Source organism: Kryptolebias marmoratus, linkage group LG11 (assembly GCF_001649575.2).
Source record: "Kryptolebias marmoratus isolate JLee-2015 linkage group LG11, ASM164957v2, whole genome shotgun sequence".
Lineage (NCBI taxonomy): Eukaryota > Metazoa > Chordata > Actinopteri > Cyprinodontiformes > Rivulidae > Kryptolebias > Kryptolebias marmoratus.
The window spans coordinates 25,133,733-25,143,444 of NC_051440.1; the positions used below are offsets into that span (position 1 = coordinate 25,133,733).

General features: G+C 38.6%; 1 protein-coding gene across 1 annotated transcript in view; it reads left to right on the forward strand.

Annotated features, from left to right (window-relative positions):
- The window catches only part of syt9b (synaptotagmin IXb), a 49,568-nt gene that overhangs the window by 31,720 nt on the left and 8,136 nt on the right, over positions 1 to 9,712 (forward strand). The window contains exons 5-7 of the mRNA XM_017428938.3: positions 5,209 to 5,329; positions 6,294 to 6,465; positions 6,555 to 6,684. Coding sequence (XP_017284427.1) covers positions 5,209 to 5,329; positions 6,294 to 6,465; positions 6,555 to 6,684 — 423 coding nt within the window. The remainder of the gene's footprint in view (positions 1 to 5,208; positions 5,330 to 6,293; positions 6,466 to 6,554; positions 6,685 to 9,712) is intronic.

The following is a 9,712-nucleotide window of genomic DNA, read 5'->3' on the forward strand; positions in this document are numbered from 1 at the left end:
ACGTAATGCAAGAAGCACTGATAAAAATGTTTGTAAGCCTATGAATAAAAATCATTTTCCATGATGAAACGATTTCATCAGATGAATTATTCTCAATATGCGAACAAACAGGGAGATTTTAAACACTTGCAGTGAGTCTCTGCAAAACAAATGTACATGTAGGTCTGCAGATTTCAGTCTGGCTTCAGAGTTTATCCTGTCTGTCATTTGCAGTTAAACATTTGGCTGGTCTCTGCGGTGCATAAGGGCAAAAACAACAGAACTGAACCTGACATAAGCTGACAAAACTAGCTGCGCAGGAAGCTGAGAAACCAGGGACTATAAATACACTGAGAGAAGATGCAGGTGTGGTGGTTAGTAAATGAGAAGCAGGTGTGATAGAAGATGAAAAAAGAGAAAGAAAGAAACCAGGGATGTACTGCAAAACCAGTTCAGCGTAGCTGGGCTTTCTTTCCTTATCTTGGCAAAACCTGAAACTCTCCTAAGAAATAACGAGCGCTACAACTGTGGTTTTAGTGTTACTTTGTAAATTCAGTCTGTCCGCTTTAGTTTCTGTGCAGGTTTGCATAAAAAAAGGGCATCTCTTTCATCATTTGATATTTTCCTGCTTAAAAATACACCAATCAAACAAAGTTACAGGAAAAAAACAAACATAAATGTTCAATACGTTAACAGTTTCCAATCTGCTTTTATCACATTTTATGTGATATAGATCACTAAGCCTGTTTGCAGAGAAATCAAGATGCTAATTGTTTCTGTACATTTTTAGCCATTCTTATATCAAAATGCTCAGGAGATGGATGCTATAACTTTTATCTACAAATATTTTCCCCATAAAAATACATTTAGATCTCTTCTTTTTTAAAAAATGCAGAAAAATTGCTCAATTTATATCTTTTTATGGTATGTTTAGCTTTTTGATAGTGTTTTGCAAACTGAATTTTTGCTAGTTCAGCAAGTTTCATTAGTCTTTCAGCTCTCAAATATGATTTCTGTTGTTTTTATGATGATCCAAAGTTAATCCCTTAAAAAAACAACATGGAACTATTAAAACAAGATTTGTTTTATCTTCTTTGACAAGATTTATTGATTCTCTTTCAGATACATCCTTAAATTTAGTGACAATCGGGCCAGATTTGACCTTTATTTAACTGTTTTTGTTTCTGTTAATATTTCACTCTAAAGCTTTTATTGTCAGACACCAACAACATGCCAGAACTATCATGCATCTCTCCAAATGTTTCTCGTAATTATCTGGGTTTTCTTGCACCTTTGTTTGTAGTTGCTGCCACTCTTTCACTGCTTTAAGTTTGCATCATTATTGCATGACTCTTCAGGAGATGCCAAAATGCTTGTTGTATGGTTTTTGTTTTGTTTTTTTGTCATGGCACATTTCAGCTGTCTTTACAGGCTTTATAACTTCAAACCAGATTCATTGTTGACCAGTTTACAACAGAAATATTCTCTTTTTTCAGTCATTTTTTGCACTTGCTGATATATTCTTTGTGTTGCTTTCCAGCTGAACAACTCAAGACTTTCACTTGAAATTTTGTTCCCAGTTCTCTAACATTTAGAAAAACATCTTGACAAATCTCTCCCAACCTTTAGATTTCATCAGTCTTTGGATTTCTTCATTACCAGCAGCAGCAGAGGCAGCAAAGCAGAGCTGCGGCATGATAAATATTTTTTTTGTTTATTCAGAACGGTGTACGTCTCTTTATGGGCTTCAGTTTGCTGCCTATAAACTGAGTAATGCAGTCATTTCTCATTTTCTTCATTTAGAACTTTAAACCAGAACGACTGCAACATAATATATTTTTTAAAACACTCCTCTTCTCTTTTGTGCTCCTCTGAAAGCCTGCATTTGTGCATTTTGAATAAAAACCTAATAAAAAATGCATTTAAGCTGCTTTATAAGACATGCAGACTGGTATTTTTGGATGTTTTGCAGAGTGACTCTTCACCTCTGCTGCATTACTGTAACTTTCACATGAACTGCTGAGAACAAGAATGAAAACACTTTATGGAGAGTTTCATGTCCCCTTGTTGTATGGCAACAAGGCATTTAGCTACATGCAGCATGAACAGAAGTTATTTTGTTGCATGACTCTGACCAAAGAAAGTTGCTTCTCTTCTGCAGGAATGCACGAGTCGAATAATTCCTCAGTGATAAGAAATGTTAAGACACTTGTTTATTTTAAAAAGGCACATTGAGGTGATAGTTTTGTTAAGATCTTAAACATGTTAGTGTGAGTTTGTGATTATGAAAGACAGCAGGACGGAGGCTTGTAGAGCCAACCCGGCTGCTCCTGAGGGACATCAGGTCCTGGTATTTTGATCGGAGAAGATGGACTGTCCACACTCTCTCTGCTTTATTGGGATGCTTTAGAGATCCAGAGTAATTTCATTGGCAGAGCACAAGTGACCATAATACTAACCGCAGGCTTGATTTGAGTGCTCATAAGAATAGTGACCGACACTCTATAGCCTGAAAACGTGAGTCTATAGTCTGTGTGTGTGTGTGTGTGAGATGAGAGAAGGGTATCACATTATAGGTGGAGAGCTAAAGGCCTTATTTATTCAGCATCACTTTGCTGGCCTACCTGTGTGTGTGTGTGTGTGTGTGAGAGAGAGAGAGAATGTATCAGGTTACAGATTCTTGAGCTCCTTCCAGAACTCGTGTTAAACCTCCGAGCCGTATGTCCATCATGGCCGACTGAGGCTCGAAGCAGCACGGATGATCAAAGGTGGATTCTGCCTCAGAAACACGTGTAATGAAACGACTCATCACTCCGAGTGTCAAAAACCCTGGAAAATTGTTGTTTGCGTGTGTGTGAACGCGTGCATCCATATGTGCGAGCATCTTGTGTTTGTGTGTGCTTCGAGGCGTGAGGAGGCTGTCGGCCGTGATAAATTAACTCATTTTAATCAATTTGATTTTCAGCAATATTGAGCAGCAGGTTCCTAATGCGTTCAAGTGTGTGTGTGTGTGTGTGTGTGTATGTGTGCACTGTCCATATTACTCTAATTAGTCTTAATCAGCACAAGAAGGAGCACTTATTGATGTTGGAGCTAAACAATGATTCTTAAGTGCAATTACTTCTTCTGACCTTTAAAAGGGGTTAATTGTTGCTTTCAATGATACCTAAATACAAACTCACCTTCGTTATCGTAGGGTGATCATGTAAATGCCTGTGTATGCCTATTTCATTGTTAGCAAAACATGTCATGAGCCGCAGATGGATTTTTATGAAACTCAGAATAAAATCCCTTAATGTACATTTAGAACTGATTCACTTTTAGAGTCCCATTCAAGATGGCTGCCACAGCTAATTGACATTACCCACACAGAAATGGCTATAATTTTCCACATTCTGAGTGAAAACTTGACGTGGTAGTAGCTGAATAACAACACACCCCACATCTCACAATAATCCATGAGGTTGCTCAGAACAACTACAGCTTCAACATTTTTTAATTTTTTATCCTGTTGTGGCATTTCAGGCATACTGTATAGAGAAAATGGCTTCCAGAACAGATTTGCATAATCTAAAACTATGACATGGAAAGCATCGGGTCTTTCAGGGAATGCTACTATCATTTAGCAGTTTTACAGACTGATTACAGATTTTTTGGAAAATTCTGTTGCGACTGAAAAATTTGAGTTTTTTTTTTCCTTTAGAAAAACTAAAGTCACTCAGTTATAGCAACTCTTTTAGAAATATCTGGTAATAATATTTTTACCATTAGGTTAATATACAGTGAAAGGAAGTGGTGTCCAATGCTGGTCCTTGTTTTATTTGTTTCTTTGGTCCAACACATGATTCAATGTTTAAATCACCTCTTCATCTTCTGCAGAAGCCTGTCAGTCACTCATTCAATCAAATCAGGTGTTACAGAAGAGAAACATCTAAAACATGCGGGACGGTGGCTGTCGAGGACCAGGATTGGACACCACTTGTTTAGGGACAAATACAAAACACTTACATATAAAAACAGTCTCCAGTTTTTATCTAATACTAATTTATTTTACTTAAAATGGTTTTTATAAAACTGAGAGAGGAGAGGAAAGGAGAGGAAAGGAGAGGGGACGGAACAACACGAGACTAGAGACAATAGACATACGAGGGACAATGAACCAGCGGGGAAGTGGAGAAAGTGACTGGGTTTTAAAGCTGAGGATGATTATGGGAAGTGAGCACAGGTGAGTGATTACAATAGCGGACAGGTGGAGGTGGGCGTGGCAATTAACCAGAGCTGACAGGGGTAAGTGGAGACTGATGACAGGAAAACAAAACAACAAAGACAGTAAACCAAAACCAAAAGAAACCAGAAACAAAACACAAAATACAAAAAGAAACACTACCAAAACAAAACCTGACAAAAAATAAGGAAATATGTCTATAAATTCTTGTTATTTTCTGTAAAATCTCCTAATAGGAAGTTGTTTTCCATGTGAAACGACAAATCCGAGACATTCCTGTAACCAACCTTGCTCGTGCCTCACCTTCACACCACCTTGTTATTTTCAGATGTGTTAATTGGGGGAAAAAGGGGCTTGGCGTGTGTGTGTGTGTGTCTGTGGATGTGAATGCTCTCGTAGAAAACTAGGAGTAGTTTAAAAGGTGATTTCGGATTCAACAAGTTTATTTAGAGAAGCAACAGCAGCTGGATTACTACTGAAAACTGTCAGGGATTTATTTTTTACTGTGACGTTAAATTTAATTATGAGTCATATTGTCGCTGCACGAGGCAGGTGTGATTGTTAAAGGCCTCCAAGATTTCCTCTCCGAGGTGTCTCAGGTGTGATCCATAACTGAGGTGTAAACAAGTGCCAAACCCTTTAACACATTATGATTTGGCTTGTTTTGAATCCACCACAACCTCACAGTAATTTAATTAGAAAGCCTTGATCCTCAGCCACGGATATTTAGTCTCTGGCTGCTCACAACCCTGAGACAGATTTTAGGTTTTAATGTTTATCTCTCAGGCTGCAGTTATGGTTTTGTTATTGATTCAAGAATGTTTATTTTGATCAGCCAGCCTTCAGATTTTATAGCATCAAGACCCTGGACTTCAGTCTGTATATTCAAATATGCACCATCTGTGTCTGCAGTAAAGTAAATTAAACTTTCATATTAGTGCGTCCCAGCGGGACGAGGGGAGAATGAACAGCACTAATATAAAAACTTCATATATTTATTTCAGGACAACGTAGATCTGGGAGAGCTGATGTTCTCACTGTGTTATCTCCCAACCGCTGGCAGACTCACCATCACCATAATCAAAGCAAGAAATCTCAAAGCCATGGACATCACAGGAGCCTCAGGTGGGTTTGCCGGGCGACTTCGCCGCTCAGAAATGATTCAGTAAGATGCTCCAGTGGTTTATTATCAACGATAGAAGAGTTCCCTGGACCAGATTTACATTGCAAATAAAAAACTGAAAAAGAAAAGCAAAGATCATCTGTTTATCTGTGTATTTACGGAGCACCAAAGTGCCTCATGCTGAGAGTGAAAATGTTAATATTTTTTTAAAGGAGCAATAAAAAAAATACTATTATAAAAAGATTTGCAGGTAACAAATCAAATATTAGAAACTCTTTACTAAGAAACACAAATAACAAGATAAATAATTAGTGAAATATGTTTAAATCTATTTAATTTATTTTTATTATTATTTGGATATTAATTTAAACTTTTCGTGAATAATAAAACATGTAAGTAATGATTATTAAATAGGAATGGGGCTGGAAATTAGACTCAGCTAGAATCCATAGGCAAAGCAGATGAAAAAATGTTTTATTGAACAGGGAGAAATGCATTAATGTCAAATTAATGAAACATATTTTTAATATTTTTTCAACTTTTATACGTTTATGGCACATGCACATGACAGTATTTTGCTTTCTAAAAACATTGTAATTTATAGAATTGTAAAAAACTCAGTAAGGGTGAAGTTACTTCACAAAAAAAAAAAAAAAAGCCCTGCACACACACTGGTTTGCATCACAAACTGTAGGTTTTGTTTAATGCACCCTGCAGCCTGACTCTAGATTTTTAGATTTTTATCCAAATTCTTGAACCTTTAGTTTTTTGTGGTGTGGTGGAAAATATCATATTAGCTTATCTGGTCTAAGAAGAAAGACTTACTCTCAAGTTTGCCTCTTCACCTTCAAACATTTAACATGTTTAAACCTGATTTTAGCTCATTTTGTCTTTTCACTTTCAGCGGCAGCACGATCTCAGTTAAAACATGCTTCCTTTCTGTGAATGTACCATGCTGCCTTTCAGATCCATACGTGAAAGTGTCCCTTATGTGCGAAGGAAGGAGGCTGAAGAAGAGAAAGACCTCAACCAAGCGTAACACACTGAACCCGGTGTACAATGAAGCCATCGTGTTTGACGTCCCTCCTGAGAACATCGATCAAATCAGCCTGCTCATAGCAGTCATGGATTACGATCGGTTTGTACATTTAGCGCTCCTCATGTGGTGCATTAAATGACAACAACTGAATCTCACGAGTGTTATTCCCCTCGCTGCGTCCCCCACAGGGTTGGACACAATGAGGTGATAGGTGTCTGCCGCGTTGGCAATGAGGCTGAAAGTCTGGGACGAGACCACTGGAATGAGATGCTGACGTACCCCCGGAAACCCATCGCTCACTGGCACCCACTCATAGAGGTAGGGGGTTTATATCCAGCATCACATTTTTATACAGCTAATATTTTCACAGAATAGCTCCTCTTATAAAAACCATGGTATCATCTCAATGACTACAGGTTTATTTAGCATCCTAATTCAATGCCTCATATTAACATGCTAATTAGCACTAAATAAAAAAATATATCGTGATTTGACAGTTTTACCAGAAACAACAAAATCTCCATGAGAGTGGGGCAAGTTAAAAACTGGATCTCAAAAATAAATAGGAAAGATAATCTAAGAACCTCAAATTTCCTTTGTTTATTTCCTTTCACATATTGAGGTGTTTTACTGCAAAAACAAAAACAAAATTCATCCTCTAAGCAAAATTCAATAACATTTCACTCAGAATGATGCATGAGGAGATCACTGTTATGATCAAATAAAGGTATAGTTCAGATAGTAGTTTTCAGTGTCTTACCTGCAGCAGACAGCCGTCAGTGCAGTCTCAGTTTGAAGAATCAGGGAGAAACTCTCATGTCACACAGAAGCAACAACTTTAGTGCTGCAGGTGGACATTTCATTGCAAACTTTAACACTGTGTCACTTTACAGAAATATTTATGATTTTTTAAACTAAATACTGGCCATGTTGGAGCACAATCTGTTTGTTTATTTTTGTTTTCTTTGCCACTTTGTGTAACAATCTAATGCAAAGGTAAAGCATCATAAAAATCAACAACATAGTGTTTGAATGATTTTCAACATGTTTGAGGTTCATTCTGTTTTAGATGTTTTTTAAAATTACTGTTTATTTTTAAGTAGTCATTAGCTTGGCTCCTCCATGAGAATTTATCCCTGATTCTCCAAACAAAGATTGCTTTGACCGTTCTTTACTGCAGGTAAGATACTAGCTACTCATCACTACTCCACATAAACCAACTCCCAGAAAATCTGAACTGTACTTTTAAGGGAGATTTGCAGGTTTTGTGCTCCTGTTTTGTGCACAAAACTGGTTTTGTAATTGTGGCAGTGATGATTTTTTGAGTTTGATTTTAAGTGTAAAAATCTTTAATTACATGCTTGGTTTTAAGCCCTTCGAAAATTACTGTATCTGTTCTCAAACATATGATGAAAAATGGTAATATAACCTATTTATAATGCAAATACATTCTTCTTGTCCAAAGTGTAAATTTCAAATCCACTGAACTAGTGGTCGCTTTAATGGATCACTTCCAGGCTAATGAGTCTCATATTCCATATTGACATGTTGTGTGTTCCATTTTGAGGTACGATAGGGGAAAAAAATAGAACGAAAACAATTACATAACCCTCATGTATACTTGACTTGTTTTGCTGTGATCGCCACAACTGAGGCGCTGCTTTCAGAGACAGAGCGAGGTGGCTACATTCACAGAGCCTGTTTCTATTTCTGAATCCCCAGCCCACACTCATTAAAAAAAACAGGGCATGCTAAAACAGATGCTGAACCGATTCATGTAAATTCATGTTGAGTTGTCGAAGCTTAATGTATTGGTTTTCGCTAAAACATCACAAAGTGGATCGCTGTCCGAGTATCAGCCATGACACCCATTAAGGTCTCACAGCATATTTTAGTTCTCTCTCTTCTTTGCAGGATTTAAAGACTTGCCTCAGCTTTAAGGTTTCTTGACATGTTTAGCATTTCTTACTCCCTATAATGATGAACACCTAGCTATGATGCCAACTCGGAGACACTTCTCTTTGTAAAGTCTGTTGATGTCTCCAGACATCATTATTTTTTTTACCATCTGAGGTCTGGTGATGCTCATTATAAGAGGACTCTTGGAATATTTCTCAAACCCTAATGAAGATTCATTTTCACAGGCTTTTTTTTTTCAACAATGACATTTCCATCTGAAATAAGGCCAAGTAATGCATAATGAGCGTAATCTGTTTAAATTATTCCATCATCCAGATGACTGACATGCATTAAGTGTGATGCTAATGCTTAACAAAGGCTGGCTGTATTTACAGTGTTTACTAGAAAAATGTCAATTCGCTCAGGTAAATCAGTTTTAGTCAAATAGATTTTACAAAAACTGTCGTGATGTGGGGAGAGCGTGGCAAACCCAATTCGCAGACTCATAATTTAAAAAAACAAAAAGATTTATTTTTAAATAACAAAAGTGGAAGTGTGGCAGAAGGCAGGAGTAGACTGAGGAGGAGTGAATAGTGACAGCAAACATAAACAGGAAAAACTAAACTGAAACAATAACAAACCGAAACAAGACAATAATCAAGACAACAAACTGAAAATACCAAACTATGACAGAGACAGACAGAACATGAGAACAAAACCAAAAGTCTAAAATAAAACTCAAAAGGAAAAAACAAAACTGAAGAAAGCAGGAAAAACAAGAACCCAAAACTAAACTAAGAACAAACCCCAAAATACTAGAAATCATGACATAATCCCCCCTCCAAGCGACGGCTCCGGAAGTCCCCAAAACAAAACAACAACAACCTAGCACGGGAGGGTGGTGGGGGGCAAAACAAAACGCAGGATGGAGGGCAAGAAACAAAAAACCGACTGGGCAAAGGGCCAGGGTAAACCAAAATAAACTCAAAATACTGGTGGAACCACCGGACATGGCCTAACGCTCAACAAGAGTTCTGGCGGGCGGCCCAAGCGCCGTCCGCGGCATGGCCAAAGTTCAGGTGGGCGGCCGGGTGGGCCTCCGTTGTAAAGCAAGAGTTCAGGCGAGCGGCCCGTGAGCCGTCCGCGGCGAGGCAAGAGTTCCGACGGCGGTCTAAGCGCCATCTGCTGCATAAAGCAGGAGTTCAGGGGTGCGGCTCATTCGCAGCTTGGGCGCAACAAGCGAGGACCAAGCTGGCGTGGGCGAGGACCAAGCTGGCGTAAGCGAGGACCAAGATGGCGTAAGCGAGGACCAAGATGGCGTAAGCGAGGACCAAGATGGCGTAGACGTGGACCAGGCAGGCGTGGACCGGATAGAGCGAGGCGTCGACCCTCGGCGTGGCTGAGCAGAGCGAGGCGTCGACCCTCGGCGTGGCTGAGCAGAGCGAGG